This window comes from Fundulus heteroclitus, chromosome 21 (assembly GCF_011125445.2).
Source record: "Fundulus heteroclitus isolate FHET01 chromosome 21, MU-UCD_Fhet_4.1, whole genome shotgun sequence".
In the NCBI taxonomy this organism is placed as follows: domain Eukaryota; kingdom Metazoa; phylum Chordata; class Actinopteri; order Cyprinodontiformes; family Fundulidae; genus Fundulus; species Fundulus heteroclitus.
The window spans coordinates 28,519,064-28,540,402 of record NC_046381.1 but is presented as its reverse complement, the minus strand read 5'-3'; the positions used below and the strand labels follow the sequence as shown (position 1 = coordinate 28,540,402).

At 42.2% G+C, this 21,339-nt stretch overlaps 1 protein-coding gene across 1 annotated transcript in view; it reads left to right on the top strand.

Moving 5' to 3' along the window:
* Window positions 1–21,339, top strand: part of LOC105922897 (NACHT, LRR and PYD domains-containing protein 12-like) — a 44,786-nt gene that overhangs the window by 17,195 nt on the left and 6,252 nt on the right. The window contains exons 5-7 of the mRNA XM_036125540.1: window positions 1,144–1,320; window positions 11,947–12,120; window positions 15,405–15,581. Of these exons, the coding sequence (XP_035981433.1) occupies window positions 1,144–1,320; window positions 11,947–12,120; window positions 15,405–15,581 (528 nt within the window). The remainder of the gene's footprint in view (window positions 1–1,143; window positions 1,321–11,946; window positions 12,121–15,404; window positions 15,582–21,339) is intronic.

Below are 21,339 nucleotides of genomic sequence, written 5' to 3'. Positions count from 1 at the left end.
CCCTTGTGGAGGTAATGTTTGTTATAATCACACTCGAATTGGAATACTGGCATGGTTTGGCATCAAGTAAACCTTCCAAATAAACCATTTAACTTACTCTGTTTATTTCTCTGCCAACCCTGACAGTGCCTCTGTATCAGTTCACTTTGAGCATCCAGTTGAAAGCAGTACCCCATGGAAACGCTGGTTATTTCAGCAGCAGGCATGCGGCTTTTGGTTAGTCGAAACGCGGTCAGAACAGGCAGCTCCGGATCGTAGTCGAGTCCCCTAAATGCAAAACTCAGCCCTGCAGCAGGCGACATCAGCTCAGTTTTTGCTCTCAGCTTGGTAAAAAGGATCCTGTGCTGGCTCCAGGTGGGAGGCCGCTCTGGGCCGTCTGGAGTCAGTTTCCTGAAACAGCTGAGAAAACAAAACAAGGCTGGTTCGGCATAGACAGATTCTTTCACTCCGCCATCTGGTTAAGCAGAAGTCAGACTGCAGACTTAGTTTTGATACAGTTCTCCGAGCCTGGTCCGTTCCTCCAGACGAAGAGAAATCCCCCTTTTGCCATCCCAGACAGGGGCGAGTTTCACAGAAAGCACATTTTACTCAGCTTGGTTGACCCTGCATGTGAGTCTCTGAGCCCCACGTGGGCCGTATGGGTGGCTGGTCTTCCCAGCGTGGACCCTCTCCTCTAGAGTCCACAAAAAAGAAGAAAAGATAAGTTAGGCAAAGCCTGACTTCATAGCAGGGTACACTGCTGAGGGGGCAGTTATTGGTGCAGCAGTGTGAAATTCCATCGCTTCAACCCATTTCGATTTTTCCCTCATGGCCTGATGGCACAACAGATTGAACAACTTAGAGCCAGGGGTAGCAAGCTACTCTGCTGGAAACAAATAAGCACATTTGCAATATTACAGTTATGCCTTACCTCTGGTACATATATATGTGTGCATGCATACATATATGTGTATGTGTGTGAAAATGATCTAATTACATTCATTTACTTCTTTAAATTATCAAATATTACAGATCAGTTTGTGTTTCCGGGACTTTTACATTAAGGAAAATAAATTCTTTACAATTTTATTATTTATTTGTTCACATTTCAGTTTATACCTATAATCTGTTGGCTTCAGTTCACATGTTGTATTCTTTATTCAGATTGGAGGGCTGCAAGTTGTCACAGATCAGCTGTGCTTCTTTGGGCTTTGCTCTGAAGTCCAACCCTTCCCATTTGACAGAACTGGACCTAAGTGAGAATGAAGACTTGAAAGATGCTGGAGTGAAGGAGCTCTGTGGTTTCCTACAGACTCCCCTCTGCAAACTACATATACTGAGGTAAGACTCCAAGTTTTAGTTTAGTGCTGATATTTCTGATGAGAAAGTTGTGTTGACACTAAACTATGGGGCCAAAATAGTAGCTTTAGCCGTCTGGTAGCGTTTTGCTACCAGACGGCTGACAAGGCAACTTGTTATAACTATATAACTTTCTCCCTTTAACGGCAAAAGTTTATCTTGCTAAAACGACATAATTTCCTTCTCATAACAACGCAACATAACCTGGCATCAGCTCGCGGGATATTTGAGTGTCATGGAGAAGAGGAGAGACGGACGGACGCCTTTTATTTCTTTTTAAGGAGTCGTCATTTGTCGGAGGAATGTGTTTCTGCACTGAGGAGTGACAAGGTAAGTCATGCATATACAGCAAGTCCTCTACTTGAAATTTTATCAATTCGGCAGTTATTTATAATTAACAACTATGCTTTGGAAACACTTGCATCACTGTAGTGCAGTCTCTGGCTCTGTTTACACGGTGAAAACAGGTTTGCGTTGCCTTTGTACTCTCCATTTACACACTACAAGGTTTAACTGTTGCTTAGGGGGACTTTCAGCTATAGCTGTGGGTTCATTTACAACAGAACTGTGTCTCATCACATGTGAATGGTCCTCTGAAGACATTGGACTGTGCAAGTTTCTGCCGCTTGCTTAGAAACCTGTTTGAGATGATCTTGTTCACCAAAAAGCCATGGAAGGGTTCACAGGTGTCAAAGCCCAGTCCTCAAGGGCCGGTGTCCTGCAACTTTTAGATACGTCCCTGGTCCGACACGCCTGAGTCAAATAATCAGGTAATTACCAGGACTCTGAAGAACCTGACTGCATACTGAGGAGCTAATTGTGCCATTTGATTCAGGTGTGTGGAACCAAAGAAACCTCTAAAAGTTTCAGGACACGCCCTCGAGGACTGGAGCTTCACACCCCAGGTATACATCATGTAGGGCCAGCCACTTGGAGCAATTGCATCTCTACTCTTACAAACGATGTTCCATAAGTAAACCACTTTTTAGATTTTTTCCTGAAAGACAAGAAAATAAACAAGTTCTTAAAGTACATACTCCATATTTAAGAGCATGTATCAGTGTTGTAGGACTCGAGTCCGAGACTCGAACTCGAGTCCGAGTCATTAGCTAAATTTAGAGACTCGTGACTTGACTTGGACTTGAGCACTGATGACTCGAACTTGGACTCGGACTCCTACATTCAGATCATTCTGACTCGGAAATTGAGAAAAAGACTCAACTTTTTTTTATATCATTAGGCTATAATTTTAATATGTCATTAGAATATTATTTAGTGTATGATTTTATTATCTAAATTATTAGTGCAATGTGGTGTAGTGTGGATTTTTTTTAATAAAAACATGTAGGCTATGCTTACTTTAGTGCGGAACTTGGACACGACTTGATCAATAAGGACTCGACTTGGATCAATAGTGACTCGACTCGGACTTGACTCGGACTCGACTCAGATTTTTTTTAATGACTTGGACTTGACTCGGACTTGAACACTGGAGACTCGAACCTGGACTCGGACTCGAGGCATAGTGACTTTACTACAACACTGGCATGTATCATATAGTATTTATCTTTTACATTCAAACATACCTCAGTGATATTTAAACAGGTGAGCAGAATTGGCTGCTTATCCAAGAAGTCACCAGTAAAGTAATCTGTATTCTTCAGTTTTTGAAAAAGGTTAATCCAGTACTGTGCACAACGTTTCCTTAAGAAATCCCACCAGCTGTTGATGTGCTCGCTGTGGGTGCTGGATCCCACAATGAAGTAGTTTTCAGGATAGTTGTCATCAAGACGCAAAAATCTTTGAATGTCTTTCATTGTACCATTCTCTGTCTCCATGTCTATATGATTGAATTCTGGCTGTGGTACCCCCTCTGTTACTGCTGGAACAAAATATCCAGCAGTATTTTTTGGACAGCACCATCCATGTATTCAGCTTTAGAGATGCCAACCTGTAAACACAGCAGACAATTTGTTATGGTTTTTTCAAGTTTTTTATTTTAAACAAAAAGGTAAAAATAACATAATTTATTCTTTCTAAAAAATTGAGCACGTTACTTATGCTAAATGTGAGAAGCTAAATATTACAAATTCAAAGTTTTTAAGTATTTAAATTTTGAGTGTCAGATCCAATGCACCGGCATTCTAAGATGTAAAAGAGAACATTAATTTTCTGGCTGTATTTTTAATGTAGGTATCTTAATCCTGGTCCTCCTATCTTAATGTTTTTGTTTATGGGAATTTTAAAAAGTACTTTTACAGAATTCCCATCAGAAGGAGAATAGCTGCTGTTTAAAATTGTGATTTAAGGTTGGACTGGATCAATGTTAAAATTGCTTAAACGTAGACTGTAATGGAACAATGTTGTTGATTAAGATTTGTTTTCTTTTCTGAGTAAGTTTAAAGACATCAGAAAAAAAACAAATGGAACAACAAATAAACTGAGAACAATGGTGCTTTGCTGCCAGGTGCTTTTATTGATAAATTCTGATATTAACTTTTGAATTTCATTCAATTATCAGTTTTTGCTTTTACCCTTTTTAAAGCATGTCAGTAGTTGACTGGGTTTATTAATGAAGTTCATATAAAAAGTTGTCCTTCACTGGCTTGTGAATTGTCCCATTAGAAAGCTCTGTATTCATATCTTTGTTTTGACACAATAAAATATGGATAAATGTAACTTTATCTAGCCTCACTTTCATTGTGTAGAATACACATACTTTTAATTAACCTTACAAGTGTCAAATTAAAATTTATTTTAACCATATTTAATTAAAATACATAAAGGCATAGGTACATTTGCAGTCACAGGCCCTGTTTACAGAGTACTTAAACTGTGTAATTCCCATGCTGCACCACTAGTAGCGCTATGATTTCTGAAGCTCCGCGTCAAATTGCCCAGAAGAAGAAAACAGCGGCTGGCGGAGGACTGTTTCTGCTGCGAACTGTTGTAAATAAACCCACAGCTATAGCTGAAAGTCCCCCTAAGCAACAGTTAAACCTTGTAGTGTGTAAATGGAGAGTACTGTCACTACCCGATCCGTACTGGTAGCACAATCCGTACCATCAGCTCATTTGCGCGTGCGCGAACAGAACAACTTCCGGTGGGAAATATTTAGTTTTTCCTACTTTTTTATTCTTTTTTATTTTTTCGAGGCAGGGGTTTCTTTTTGTATATCTTTGTATTTGCGGCAATAATACATATTCTAAAAAATAAGCAACAAAAATACATAAAAAATACATTTTTTTTTATAGCAAAAATGTTTCCCAGTTGTGGTTAGGGAAATAAAAATATATAAACCATTTCTTAAAGTACATAAACCACCAGCTATAAACACATATAGGAGTACAGAAACATGTTTGATTTTGAATTTTTTTGAAGTTTGAAGTTTTTTTTAATAATTTATTTGATTTGCATATGTATGTATTTTGTGCTTAATAAATGTATTTTAATAAGGTATGCCTTCGCTTTGTGTGTGTTCTATATTCTATTCCCTGTTCGTTTTTGTAAAAAACAAAACAAAAAAACAATGCAGCCACTATAATCACGAGGTCTCCTCTAGTTTATGATGTGTACACCAGAGGGCGCTGATTTCTCAATCGATAATTTCAACTTTCTAATAAAATAAATGTTTAGAACAAGATTATTTGTATAACGAAATTCACCGTATAATTAAGGATTAAGTATTTTTTTCCAGTCCTGTTTGAACAAGCAATAAAACTAACAGAGTGCATTCAGACAATACAGTTAAACGTTATGCAATGATAACTTCCCTGACTGGAGGATGCTGAAGCATATCCGATGATGATTTCAAGCAATACAATGGAGAGAATGTAAAACGTATCAATATCTTTCAGAAAAGTCTTTAATATTTTATTTACGATATAGTTTAGCATTTTTAATGATTTAAGTATAGAAATAAGTATTTTCAGTACTGTAATTATTGTTATTATATTTTTATATTTTATATTTTTATTTTTATTTTTTATTTTATTTGTAAAATTTTTTTTTTTTGCGATCCGGAAGTTATTCTGTTTGCGCTTGCGCAAATGAGCTGATGGTACGGATCGTGCTACCGGTACGGATCGGGTAGAGACAAGTACAAAGGCAACGCAAACCTGTTTTCACCGTGTAAACAGAGCCAGAGACTGCACTACAGTGATGCAAGTGTTTCCAAAGCATAGTTGTTAAATATAAATAACTGCCGAATTGATAAAATTTCAAGTAGAGGACTTGCTGTATATGCATGACTTACCTTGTCACTCCTCAGTGCAGAAACACATTCCTCCGACAAATGACGACTCCTTAAAAAGAAATAAAAGGCGTCCGTCCGTCTCTCCTCTTCTCCATGACACTCAAATATCCCGCGAGCTGATGCCAGGTTATGTTGCGTTGTTATGAGAAGGAAATTATGTCGTTTTAGCAAGATAAACTTTTGTCGTTAAAGGGAGAAAGTTATATAGTTATAACAAGTTGCCTTGTCAGCCGTCTGGTAGCAAAAGGCTTTGGTTCAATCCTTGAAAGTCACGTGAGCCTGTGAGCCTGCGCAAGGGGTCACAAATCGAAAAGATACAGATACAAATCCTTCCACGCATTTGTGCATCTCACGCGGCAGAAGAGTAGCAAAAATCACGTGTGTAAAGAGAGCCACCCGAAAAACCGCTTGACTTGTAACCAATGATTTGTCTGTATTTCTGGGTCTTGAGGCGAAAATACTTCAGACACAAGTGTCTCTGTGTGTGCTTACAGATTGATCTACACATTTGCGAATCTCAGTACACATTTGCAGATCTGAATACAGATTTGTGGATTTTTTACACATTTGCAAATCTCTGTACACATTTGCAGATCTGAATACAGATTTGTGGATTTTTTACACATTTGCAAAACGGATTACACACAAGTAGTTTTACACATTTGCAGATTGTTGTACAGAAACACAAATCTCCTCACACATTTACAGATTTATTTACACATTTTCAAATCCCACTGCACATGCACAAATCGAGATACAGACACACAACTCTCCACACATATATTTGCAAATGTTAAAGCTACTATTTTGGCCCCATACTAAACGGCAGACTTATGGATGATATAATACTGATCCACACTATAGATCTTCATGGTGAAGTTCATTGTCTACTTCACTGTTTTATCCAGAAAAGGTTTCTTTCTTTTTCAAACTTTCTTCTATCAATATTTTGAGTTGAGTTATGCATATATGTGAAAATATTACCAGACATGTTAAGATGTGTCTTAAAAGTACAGTTTGAAGTAATAAAACTGAAAAGTAAGTATTGTTAGAAACTATTGCGAAACTAATGAGATCACATTTGGTGCGTGTGCTGCGTTTTGCTCAAAGATGGTAAGAAATTTATGATGTGACTAAGTTACCTAAATAAGGTGATAAACAAGTTCAAAGTCAAAAATAACTTTAAATAAAATTCATGCTAAAAATTGTTAAACTGTTTTGGTTTTAAATCTAATCCACTTTGAGAAATCTCACCTTTGTCAGATTTGTATGTGCAGTACGTGCAGTACGTGAGCTAGTGAGCGCTCTCACTGCAGAGCTATGGTTGATGTATTTTCTCTGGAGAAAGAAGTCTTTGAGCAAGTAAAGGAGGAAATGGATCTTTAATGCACTAAATGTGTTCTACACTTTTTTGTTTTGGGAGATGTTTGTTTGTTCAGAAAGTACTTGAGTGGAAATTATTTTCAAGAATCAAGAGTATGTAATCATAATACTTTTTTTGGAAGAAACCATCTCAGAATTAATGTATAATACTGTTATGCCAGAAGCTGGTTGAATATGCTTATTATTATTATTAATTATAATTTGGTATTATAATTTAAATAATAAATCATTCAACTCAAAATTCCGCTATAACACAATATAGTTCAAATGGTGGTGATGTTAGCTATAAGCTTGTAAGAATTTATACCACTAATGCATTAGTTAATTTGCTATTATGAACTCATTTATGCTGGAATAAATGATCTGGTCGGACTTTTAACCGACGAGGTTTATCCGGCAGCTGTGAGAACCCCAGTGTAACTGCAGTTAGAGTTTAAATCCTTATTCCTTATCACCATCCAATGATATGTCTCTGTATTAATATCAGATGTTAACTCCAAAGGAGGTTAGCTCTGAATTCTGAATAGCCAGGTAACTGTGAATTAGATTGAACACAAAACAAAGTCTATTCCGCAGTCGTTGGTTTTATTGAACCAAAAGCAATTCCCTGTTACAGTAATTCTCTGATTCAACAACTTTGGAATTCTTACTCACTACTAGAACTAAACATGCAAAATATATATGTGGAAATAAAAGAACAAAACAAAATAAACAATGGATTAAAATGAGCGGTTAGCAGATCTTAACTTAACTCACAGTTGTTTAACACCGCCCTCAAAACACCGGCATTTGACGTATCAGCATTGACAGACAGAACAGCTTCGGGAATCTCACTGGACGCTTTGATGTCTTACGAAAGCTAGTTCAGCTAAGCTCCCTACAGTTCAGATACACGTCACCCTCCCAAGATGGCTGCTACGATGACGTATGGTCTACCAATTTACGTGAGGCGTGAGGGGAGGTCCTAATGACGTAACCACGTTTACGCTGATGGGATAATGACTCGCTTCGAGAGGGCGCGGCTAACTGGGAGTTTAAACAAAACCCGCGAATTGGGCTCGGACAAAGAGATTAAACTGATAAGAAGAAGCGAAAAGAGAGAGGGGGAAAGCAGGGAAGAAGATGAAAAGAACTGAAGCAGGGACCCACGGCGGGGTTATTGATGAATCACAAATCAACACAGCAAAATCAGTTGTAAAATGCATGCACAAACAAAGAAAAACATTCAGCAAAATAATTCCAACTTCGTCGTGGAATAAAAGCATTAATCTGCGCCTACAAAGTTCTAACGTCTGCCCAGGCACTTCTAAACACCCTGTTGGTGAGACAGAAATAAAAGGGGAGAACCCGTTACTTTGAGGTGCCTCGGGCTGGTCCGGAGCGCTCCGAGTAAGGTGGCTTTCTGGACGCGTCTTGACGAACGCAGTTGTCCGCAGGCTGCAGCGGGACGGGGAAGAGCTCCTTCGTTTCTTCCTCCGGGTTCAACAGTCGCTTTGCTCGGCCCAGCAGAAGCGTAGTCCTCTTTCGATCACTGGGAGATAAGGCGGCTTCCAGTATTTTGATCAGAGGGAATTAAAAAGGGTACCTTTTGAGTCGACCTCCTGCGTCCGCAGGGAATAAGTTTGTGTCGAAAAATCTCGGTCCAGCGAGAAACTCGAGTGGCGTGGGATTGCCCCAACGGAGTGAAACAGCTGTGTGTCTTCTCGGGTTGGCAGGGAGCCAGGGAAGAAGGAAGATTGTCCTGCGTGGCCAAGTTTTATCAGCTTTTGCCTAGCAACGTTATCTCTCCGCTCCGTTGTTAGGGCGGCAGCCATTTTGGGCTGCGTTGCATGATGGGAGTTGGTGGCCATTTTGACCACATTGCATCATGGGTAATGCTGTCCGTTACGTCCCGAATTAATGCTGTTTTGTCACGTCATGTAATGGCATAACAATACACATAAATTGACAAATTTAAAGTTAAGCTATACACCAGAAGAGAAAGACAAACTACTGTGCAATTGTTAATAAGACATAAACAGATAAAAACAAAAACGTTCAAGTTGGATGTACCAAACAACACTTCCTGAGAAGCTACAAAGTACGCAAATTATCCTTCTCTGTGTAAAACAAAAATGTTCAAATCAAGAGATAGCAGCCAGTTTACTGAACAAAGTAAAACACTATTGTTGTGCAGTTATGTTTTAATTATAAACATAAAAATCCAAATAGAAAATCATAATTAATTAATATTTAATCCCAACGAAATATCTGTCCAGAAGTTGCAAAGTACAATAAACGTAATCGAGAGTAGGCTTGACATCCAGTTGAAGCAGATTCTGAGAAAGGCCGGCCACAAATTCTGTAGGATGTAGGCCCTCTACATCCTTTACAATCCCCAGAATTTGAATATTGTTCAGTCTGGAGCGTCCCTATAATTCACCACATTTTTTCGACAAGAAATGTCCTTCTTCTTGCAGTTGATCAACCGAGGCTAGTTACGCTCTGATCGTGTTTGTTAGCAGCTTCTTCCAGCGAGAGATGACAGACGCAAAACGAGGTGATGTTATTTTCCAAGGGAGCCCTCCTAACCTCCTGCTCAACAACATTTGCAACAATAGTCTCAAATCTTCCAACAATGCATCTCTTCCCTCTTCTCCCTCATGCTAACTAGCAAATAACTTCTAATGTAGCCGAAGCCCCCTGCTTGGACATCCTTCAGGTTGTCATACCTGTCTCTGTTCATCTCATTTGAGTGCCAAACAAATACATTTTAGAGCAAGATGAAGACCAGTGTAGATCATATTTTTACAGTAATCATGAGAAGGTGGTATAAAACAATAAACAAACAAAAAGTCACATTCCATTAGAGCCTCCTAAAATCATATCCTATGCCATCAAAGCCCCCCTCCCTTGTTAAGTCTTGGTATACTATGAGACCAGGGTTAATTTACAGGGAGGCTCCCCCCAGAGGGCAAAAATAAAAGTGCACTGTCGTAAAGATGCTCAGCTGTTCTCCTGGTTTCTCCGTCAAGCCAGGCGCGGTTGTTTTGAGCTTAGCAGACAGGCAAACGCAACGAAAAGTCGAAAAAACGGCAGTACAAACAATGACTAACACAGTGAAAGTATGAACATGCACACAGAGAGAGAAATAATTCCAATGTTACTTACAATCGCATCAGCAGAAACGCGAGGTCCACGTCAGCCTTGCAGCCTTCTTTTTCTTTTAGCTCTTGCCAGAGACATAGAGAGAAAGAGTTGCGACACTCTTTGATGTCACCGTCAGGGCAGTCACGTGGTTCGTGTAAACCGCTATAGTTCCAAAACATACGCTGGCTTTCTTGTTCTTCTATGGGACAGACAGCAGCGATTGCGTTATTTAATGGTAAATATATATATAAACATATACCCAACTACTTTTTTAGCTGTTATTGGCGGCAAAAAGCGTACAACGGAGTCCAATGGGAGTGTCGCAACTCTTTCTCTCTATGGCTCTGGCTCTTGCCATTCGGAAAAAGCTTGCCCGATGTTCACCCGTGTACGACTCCTCTCTCTGTCCAGAGCCCTTTTCCTCTTTCTTTCCTGCTCCGACATGGGCTTTCACTGTTTTCTCACTGGTTCCGCCATGATAACTGCACAAATATCGCCACTGCGCTAGAAACGAGCATGCCTTTCACTGGGGGCGTGTAGCAGTTCTCGCCGTAAAGCAAGACCGACTCTCGCGATGCACCAGACTTCTGAGCCTGTGGGTGCGGGCCGAGGGCTCCTGCAATTGCAAGTACGGTATTTCCCCTACAGACCACCAGGGTGGCCGAGAAAACCTTTGTTCGACCTGAAATGACTCATTTAATCATCCAAAACGGTATGGAACACATTAATTAACTTAAAAATGTTGCATAGTATGCCTTTAAGGGATCATGGACAAAGCAACTTTGGGTGGGTGAATCTTTTTTGTCTTAAAAAGAAAACTGTTGTCATTTCAGGGGTACGTAAACAATGCACTTTGGTGTTTTATGGCCGTTGTTCTTTTTTCCTGTGCTAATTGCAAATCTATTCATGCCCAGGTTTACGCATAGCAGCGGAGGGAGGTTATTCTAAATCCTGGGTTGTTCTTGATGCAAGTGGCAAGATCAATTCTGACCTTGCCACTTGCATCTTTCCCCTGATCTGATGTTTGAAGTAATTCCCTTTTCCTTATATTATTCTTGTTGTAATGGCGACTTCTGACTAACACTTCTATTTAATGTGAATATTTATTATGATACTGTTTCCATTTTTCTGAAATAATTGCAATATCCCAAAGTATGTTTATGAATTATTTTAAACATGCTATTTAATCCTGTATGTCCAAATCTCAATCTTGATATAACATTCACTTCTTTTTTATATATAATATCCAGCCTTGACTTCTCTATCCCATCGTTCTTGCCATTTCAGCTTCTTTATTTTAAATCTATTTTTATTTCAAACTCTTTTAGTTCATGTTAGAGAATTTTCTTGGTGAGTTGGGTCTGATCAGAACCTGTAAATAAATACATAGACAAAATAATAATAAAGGACAATATAACTGAAACATTTTTTAAACATATATTTGTTGAACTTTTTATTAAAAATAATATCTGTACAATAATTTTAATAAAGCGCTACCTAATGAGTCCAGCGCTATACTGCTCTCAGGTAGCGCTAAGCTGCCTGAGAAGCAGCAGGATAATTTCTTCAGTAATATTTAAACACATGTTTATTTGTATAATAAATAAATAAATAAATAAATATTCTATTAATATATAATATGTTATAATAATAACTTATTTTAGTTTTTCTGTTTTTAACTCTTCAAATCAGTTTGACTAGATACAATATTAGACATCAGTTCATCGTGTGACTTTTGCATTCAGTAAAATTAATTTAATAAATTTTTACATATTTACTCATATGTCAGTTTTAACCTACAGCTCCCTGGCTTCAGCTCACATGTATTATTCTTCATTCAGATTGAGGTACTGCAGTTTGTCGGAGGTCAGCTGTGCCTCTCTGGTCTCGGCTCTAAAATCCAACCCCTCCCATCTAACCGAACTGGACTTGAGAAGGAACAACCTAAAGGATGCTGGAGTGAAGGAGCTCTGTGTTTTTCTCCAGACTCCCGTCTGTAAACTACAGATATTGAGGTAAGACTCCATGTTTTAGTTTAGTGCTGATATTTCTGATGTGGAAGCTGTATTAATACTAAACTGCAGACATATGGCTGATATTAAACTACTGTTCCAATGATACTCGACTTCATTTAAGATATGTGAGTGGTATTACGGTTTCTGGGAAGCTTAAGTCGATATATTCCTAACCAGAGTCCAGAGTGGGCCTTTTGTACATTTTGCATGGTGTTAGTAGCAACTTACTGCTCACAGGTGTTTAGTGTTCGGAGATGGTGTTTCTGCACACTTTAATAATGTGTAACTCTCTATGCAGATTTAAAAAGTCAGTCTCTGAGCCTCCTTCTTACAGCAGGACAAAAACAATAAAGGTCTCTACTTTCTTTATTTATGGCATGGCTATCATGTCCTGGCCTAGGTGTGCATATCGTCTCAACTTTCTCCTGAACCCTACAGTCAAGAACATCTGATATCCCTGTGGACCACCTCCCAGAGCAGTGCAATCATGTCCTTTCCCTTCACCCCCTCTTCTGCCTTTAAATATCAAATCTTCACAGTTAGACAGCAACCGATTATGTGGAAGCCTTTTTGTGAGTAAATGCCCAGCGTTCCTCTCCTGCCTTGCCTGTTCTTTATCAAGTTCTGGTTTCCGATATTTTCCTGTTTTGGCCTGTTCCCACCGGACACCTCATCAGCTTTCTGTCTTCTGGACCTAGATCTGGACAGAACAAGCCATAACCCCTGATAAAAGACAAATATAAATCCCTTTGACCAATAATCAAAGAACATACAGGGGTTGGACAATGAAACTGAAACACCTGGTTTTAGACCACAATAATTTATTAGTATGGTGTAGGGCCTCCTTTTGCGGCCAATACAGCATCAATTCGTCTTGGGAATGACATATACAAGTCCTGCACAGTGGTCAGAGGGATTTTAAGCCATTCTTCTTGCAGGATAGTGGCCAGGTCACGACGTGATGCTGGTGGAGGAAAATGTTTCCTGACTCGCTCCTCCAAAACACCCCAAAGTGGCTCAATAATATTTAGATCTGGTAACTGTGCAGGCCATGGGAGATGTTCAACTTCACTTTCATGTTCATCAAACCAATCTTTCACCAGTCTTGCTGTGTGTATTGGTGCATTGTCATCCTGAAACACGGAATCTCCTTCAGGATACAATGTTTAAACCATTGGATGCACATGGTCCTCCAGAATGGTTTGGTAGTCCTTGGCAGTGACGGGCCCATTTAGCACAAGTATGGGGGTCAAGGGAATGCCATGATATGGTAGCCCAAACCATCACTGATCCACCCCCATGCTTCACTTTGGGCATGCAACAGTCTGGGTGGTACGCTTCTCTGGGGCTTCTCCACACCGTAACTCTCCCGGATGTGGGGAAAACAGTAAAGGTGGACTCATCAGAGAACAATACATGTTTCAAATTGTCCACAGCCCAAGATTTGCGCTCCTTGCACCATTGAAACCGACATTTGGCATTGGCACGAGTGACCAAAGGTTTGGCTATAGCAGCCCGGCCGTGGATATTGACCCTGTGTAGCTCCCAACGGACAGTTTTGGTGGAAACAGGAGAGTTGAGGTGCACATTTAATTCTGCCGTGATTTGGGGAGCCGTGGTTTTATGTTTTTTTGGATACAATCCGGGTTAGTACCTGAACATCCCTTTCAGACAGCTTCCTCTTGCGTCCACAGTTAATCCTGTTGGATGTGGTCCGTCCTTCTTGGTGGTATGCTGACATTACCCTGGATACCGTGGCTCTTGATACATCACAAACACTTGCTGTCTTGGTCACAAATGCGCCAGCAAGACGTGCACCAACAATTTGTCCTCTTTTGAACTCTGGTATGTCACCCATAATGTTGTGTGCATTGCAATATTTTGAGCAAAACTGTGCTCTTACCCTGCTAATTGGAGCTTCACACTCTGCTCTTATTGGTTCAATGTGCAATTAATGAAGATTGCCCACCAGGCTGGTCCAATTTAGCCATGAAACCTCCCACACTAAAATGAGAGGTGTTTCAGTTTCATTGTCCAACCCCTGTACATACCAAAGAGAGACAAGACCCAAACAATACCTACCAAACACACAGAAACCCACTAGAAACTATTCACCTTGTATGATAGAGAACATATGAACCAAAACAACAGAACATCAACTCAGTGATCAGGGACTAAACGAGCAGCACTCTAAGCATGTTTCCTTATAGAGAAAACACTTTATGCAGGCTGCAGTTTTATGTTGAAAATAAATATAAAACAATATAAGCACAATCTCTGTTAAATTATCAATATTTAGACGGTTCTAACAAAAGCTTGACCCAGACTAGAAGACAGTAGCACAGAGATGAGATTAAAAGTTGTAATAAACAAACATAAGAAATGGTCCAACAGAACCTGCAGATACACAGCAGCTAAGACAATAATATAACAACAGATCCAAGCTGGGCAGAGGCACATTAGATCAATGTTCAGAAGGAAATGATGAGAACAGCAGCCTATTCACACACTGTTCTGGTCCAGAAAACTCTGCTTTGAAGTAAATCCTGAACAATGTCAAAGGAACACACTATAACCCAAAGCCTCATCTTTGATAAATGCAATGATGATAAAGTTCATCATACTTTTCTCAGGTTACCAGCAGCAGTTATGATGGTGATCTAAAATCGTTTAAGGGATGACTTTGGACTAAAAGTTCGGTTTGTTTAAAATTCTTCCTGATAACCACGCCTTGATCCAGAGCTCTTTTTATTGCAAACAAGTCATCTGCCGGCACCTCTGATACTGAAACTCTCCACATAGGCGGGAAGGGGGTGAGGGTTGCATTCATGAGCATTAAGTAAAACTAAGCTTTCAGCAAATTAGATGCAGATTGGTCATGGTTGCTCTAGAAACTCACAGTCAAGTTATTGTTATTTTAGACATCACAGACAGTCTAGTTATTAAAGTCCATTTTATTCTTATCAGAACCACCCAATTTCTGACTGAAATATGTGCTGTTTGTCACAAAGGATCTTAAAACTGTAAAAAAAGGAAGTTACAAAGGAGACCAATAAATACAACTTTATCTTGATATTTACTCGTTATTATAACATATTCTCGTTCTGCTTGTTTTAACTCTTTAAATCAGCTTTACTGGATCAAATATTAGACATCAGGTCATAATGTTTCAGGGACTTTTACATTTAATGAAATACATTTTCTACATTGTATTTAATTGTTCATATTCCAGTTTTAAGCTGCTCCATGTTGGCTTCAGCTTGCATGCATCATTCTTTATTCAGATTGAGAAACTGCAGCTTGTCAGAGATCAGCTGTGTTTTCCTGGTGTCAGCTCTGAAGTCCAACCCCTCCCATCTGACAGAACTGGACCTGGGCTGGAATGAAGACCTGAGAGATGCTGGCGTGAAGGAGCTCTGTGGTTTCCTAGAGACTTCCCTCTGCAAATTACAAATATTGAAGTAAGAATCTGTGTTTTAGTTTAGTGCTGATATTTCTGATGTGAAAGTTATGTTGCTACTGAACTGCAAAAATATGACTGTTATGATACTGATCCAGACTGACGATCTTCTTGGTAAAGTCTTACTTTCTTTCTCCAAGTTCCTGCACTTATTTATGCAATATTAATCAGAAAACATGAAACACGTAGTTGAATTTTAGTATAGGGCACCAGCTATTATACAGAATTTCCCCAAATCTAGTGAATCTCAAGCGGATAATGCAGGCAATTCCCATTCTCAATCCCAGCAATGTTATTTAATGATGTTGAACCAAGATAGGTAGTGGTGTGGAGCACAGGAAGAATCCATAACCTCTCTAACCCCAGGGTTCTGCTGAATGTTGAAACGCCAAGGTGTGGGTGTGCTGCACCATCACAGCTGATTGTAGGACCTTTAGTCAGTCAGAGCACATTTCTGAAGTGTCCTTGATGTGCTGGATTTCACCACTTTTTTTAAATATGTTCTATTTTTGCCCCCTGTCGTGGCGACTCAATGTCAGTCTGCAGCAGAGCGGATCGTTCAGGCAGGAAGTCAGCTGAGGAATAGCAAAATGGCACCAGTTATTGTATGGCACATATATCAAGACTTTTAAAGCCTTAGGCACCAAATGCCTGTGAGCATTAAGTTCACATCTGCTATCTGCACTCCACACAAATTACAATGATGGCGGGATTTTTTGGTAGCCAAAAGTTTTGAACTCGTTTGACCCTTGCATGCACAAATGCAATGCACAATTTACTTATTCATGTAAGCAAATTATTACATATCACACTAAATGAAATGGGAGTGACAAGGTTACAGGGTAATAAGCCACATCATTTTGTTTATTGCCATGAACATCAAAAGTGACACAACATTAAGCAAATGCACATTTTAGTGAAATGTAACAGATATGCAAAAGTAATCAAGATAACGGAAAATGGCATGATGTATTCCTGATTCCTTTAAGAATGCAAATAGTGCAGAAGTGCACTGTTTATAGTGGGGGTGGTGTGCTGGTGGCCTCGACTCGGGACGTCGTAAGTCGGTGGGCGGAATACTTCAAAGACCTCCTTAATCCCACCAACACATCTTCCATTCAGGAAACAGAGCCTGAGGACTCTGGGTCGGGGTGTCCCATCTCTGGTGCTGAGGTCGCAGAGGTTGTTAAAAAGCACCTCGGTGGCAAGGCCCCGGGGATGGATGAGATTTGCCCTGAGTACCTTAAGGCTCTGGATGTTGTGGGGCTGTGTTGGTTAACGCAGCATTGCATGGACATCGGGGGCAGTCCCCCTGGATTGGCAGACTGGGGTGGTGGTACCCCTATTTAAAAAGGGGGACCAGAGGGTGTGTTCCAACTACAGAGGAATCACACTCTTAAGCCTCACTGGTAAGGTCTATTCAGGGTTTCTGGAAAGGAGGATCCGTCAGATAGTCAAATCTCAGATTCAGGAAGAGCAGTGGTTTTCGTCCTGGCTGTGAAACACTGGATCGGCTCTACACCCTCAGCAGGATCCTGGAGGGGGCATGGAAGTTTGCCCAACCAGTCTACATGTTCTTTGTGGATCTGGAGAAGGCATTCGACTGTGTCCCTCGAGGGATCCTGTGGGGGGTACTCCGGGAGTATGGAGTACCGGGCCCTTTAATAAGGGCTGTTAGGTCTCTGTATGAGCGGTTTGAGAGTCTGGTCCGCATTGCCTGCGACAGACTGGCGACTGCTCTCCCTTACAGATAGAATGAGGAGCTCAGTCATCCGGGAAGGACTCAGAGTAGAGCCACTGCTCCTCAACGTCGAGAGTAGCCAGTTGAGGTGGCTCGGGCATCTGGTCAGGATGCCTCCTAGACGCCTCCCTGGTGAGGTGCTGGAGGACTATGTCTCTCGGCTGGCCTGGGAACGCCTTGGGATTCCCCCAGAGGAGCTGGCCCAAGTGGCTGAGGAGAGGGACATCTGGGCCTCCCTACTGAAGCTGCTGCCCCCGCGACCCAACCCCGGATAAGCGGAAGACGATGGATGGATAGTGCAGAAGCCAAATAATATCTGAAAAGGATATTATGATATTATGATATTATGTGATGGCGCTGCGCAGACAGCAGCCAGTCACCTCGGCTCTGTCTTCTATTTTCCTACTTTCTCTTCTTTATAGTGTTTTCCGAAGTTTTTTTATGCTTGTGACTGCCGTAGCTGGCTCCCCGGGATTATGTGCACCGAGGAGACGTACTTTTGGGACACTTATGCTGTGCTTTTTGCTACTTTTGTCACTCTTCGATGCGGTGAGGGGAGATTCCATTGTCCGCGACTCGGGGAACCCCATTGTTTACACTCGATCTGAGCTCCTGGGAATACGTGACTCTACGCGCTGCGGCTCTGCTCATCAACAAGCGGATCGAAGAGCGGATAAACCGGAGATACCCGCAGAACTACGGAGGAGGCGGAGGGGAAGCAGAGGCGGCCGGACAAAGCGCTCACCGCGGAGGAAAAGTTACCTTCCATCGGTGATCTCGGGGAACGTTAGATCAATCGCCAACAAGTCTGACGAGCTGGCAGCGCTAACCCGCTTCCAAGGAAGGTACAGAGACGCTAGCATTATGTGCTTCACTGAGACTTGGTTGAGTGAAAATGTCCGAGATTCTGAGATCAACCAAACTGGCTTCAAGCTCATCCGCGCGGACAGAAACTTGGCGGAGAGCGGAAAAAAGAGAGGAGGAGGGCTGGCGATATTTGTTAATGAACGCTGGTGCAATCCAGCGCACGCACATAAGAAGCAACAGATATGCTGCCCGGAAGTGGAGATATTAGTGACGAGCCTAAGACCCTTTTATTTGCCGCGTGAGTTCAGCCATGTTATCGCGCTCGCCGTCTACATTCCACCCTCTGCTGACGCAGCTGTTGCGTGTGAAAAGATCCACGGAGTCGTCAACAAGCTGCAGACAGATCATCCACGCTGCCTCCTGCTGATAACGGGGGATTTCAATCACGCGCCCCTCCGCTCCACCCTCCCCACGCTCACGCAGTACGTCACGTGCTCCACAAGGGGAACCAAGACGCTGGACCTCTTCTATGCAAACGTTAAGGACGCCTACACCTCCGCCCCCCTCCCCCCACTCGGTCGCTCGGATCACAATCTTATCTCCCTGCTCCCCCATTACACTCCACTGGTGAGAAGGACATTAGCACAGAAGAAGTCGGTGAAAATCTGGTCAGATGACGCCACTGAGAGACTTAGAGATTGTTTCAGAACCACAGACTGGAGCATGTTCCAGAGCTCTCATGGTGATGACATCAACAGCCTGACCGAATGTATCACCGACTACATGAACTTCTGTGTGGAGAGCATTGTGCCTACACGACGGCTACGGTGCTTTGACAACAACCACCCCTGGGTGACCCCTGAGCTGAAAGTCCTCCTGAACCAGAAGAAGAGGGCTTTCCACTCAGGGGACAGAGAGGAGCAGCGTAGAGTCCAGCGGGAGCTCCAGTGGAGGATCAGGGAGGCAAAAAAGGATTATGGGAAGAAGATGGAGGAACAGCTGGCACAGAACAACGTCAGAGATGTGTGGAGAGGCCTGAAGAACATGTCTGGCTTTGGGCAGAAGACCAGCAGGGCTGCAGACGGTGACACCAAGTCTGCAGATGAACTTAACAGGTTCTTCACCCGTTTCGAGTCCCCTAACACCGGACCCCTCCCTGCCCTAAACTCTCCACACGACTCCAACGACCAGCCATCCAGAGACCTACCCTCCCCCCTGCTGTCACCATCACCAACACCAGACCCATCCACACCTTCAGCCCTACCTTCCTCCCCCCTTACAGTCACACCAATGCAGGTGAGAGGACAGCTGACGAGGCTGAAACAAAGGAAAGCCTCAGGACCGGACGGCATCCCCCCCAGGCTGCTGAGGACCTGTGCAGATGAGCTCTGTGAGGTCCTCAGCTACATCTACAACCTGAGCCTCAGCCTGGGGGTGGTGCCCACCCTGTGGAAGACCTCCTGTGTGGTACCGGTTCCCAAAACGCCGCACGCCAAGGAACCGGCCGACTTCAGACCAGTCACCCTGACCTCCCACCTGATGAAGACCATGGAGCGCCTCATCCTAGCTCACCTTCGCACCATGGTGAGCCCCACCCTGGACCCGCTGCAGTTTGCCTACCGGCCCAACATCGGAGTAGAGGACGCCATCATCTACCTGCTGCAGCGGGCGCTCACCCACCTGGAGACCACCGGGAGCGCTGTGAGAGTCATGTTCTTTGACTTCTCCAGCGCTTTCAACACCATCAGACCGGTGCTACTGAGGGGGAAGCTGGAGGACGCTGGGGTGGACAAACATCTGGCTGACTGGACCATGGACTACCTCACAAACCGCCCTCAGTACGTGCGGCTGCACGGCTGTCAGTCAGAGGTGGCACTCTGCAGCACCGGGGCCCCCCAGGGCACCGTTCTATCTCCGTTTCTCTTCACCCTCTACACCTCGGACTTCACCTACAACACGGACAGCTGCCACCTTCAGAAGTTCTCTGATGACTCGGCCATTGTGGGCTGTGTGTCTGAGGGGAACGAGGTGGAGTACCGGTCGGTCATCGAGGACTTTGTGGACTGGTGTGAGAAGAACTATCTGTGCTTAAACACCAGTAAGACCAAGGAGATGGTGATCGACTTCAGGAGAAGACCCCCACCTCACTCACCTGTGAACATCCAGGGGCAGGACATAGAAACTGTGGAGAGTTTCAAATACCTGGGTGTTCACGTCAACAATAAGCTGGACTGGACTCATAACACCAACGCTCTGTATAAGAAGGGCCAGAGCCGGCTCCACCTCCTGAGAAGGCTGAGGTCCTTTGGAGTGAGCCGGCCTCTGCTAAAAACTTTTTATGACTCTGTGGTGGCCTCAGCCCTTCTCTACGCTGTCGTCTGCTGGGCTCCTGGCAGCGCAGAAAGGGACAGAAAGAGGCTGAACAAGCTGGTGAGGAAGGCCACTTCTGTCCTGGGCTGCACTCTGGACTCTGTGGAGGAAGTGGCTGAGAGGAGGGTGTTGTCCAAGCTCACATCCATCATGGACAACACCTTCCACCCCCTGCACCAGACTGTAGAGGAGCTGAGCAGCTCCTTTAGTGCCAGACTAAAACACCCTGTCTGTAAAAAGGAGCGCTACCGTAGGTCATTCATCCCTGCTGCAACCAGATTATACAATGCTGCACTGTAACTGTGACCATAACCGTTATTAGTAATATGCAATAACTAATGTACAATAATATGCAACTCATGTAAATTTAATCTCTGGACTATACATATAACTGTATAACAGTTACAATTACTGTAACAAGTGTTTTGCAGTAACTACGTGCAATAATGTGCTGTGTTTATTATTATTATTATTATTATTATTATTATTATTATTATTATTATTATTATTATTATTATGGTGTTATATTATTATGTTATAAATGTCACTCATTCCTGCTGCTACCTGATCATAGCTTTATAAGTGTAACTATTAGAGTAACGACTGCAACCACGCACCATAGCTGCAACAATAACTGTAATAACTTATGTGCAATAAGCTATTTAAACAAGGTGCTACAATCCGTGCATTAAGCCTGTGCAATAATCCTGTATAAACTGTATAAACTGTGCAATAAGCCTGTGCAATAGTCCTGTATAAACTGTATAATAACATATGTGCAATAACATATTTATACATAGGAGTGTACAGAATTGTATATTGTATATAGCTGTATAACTGT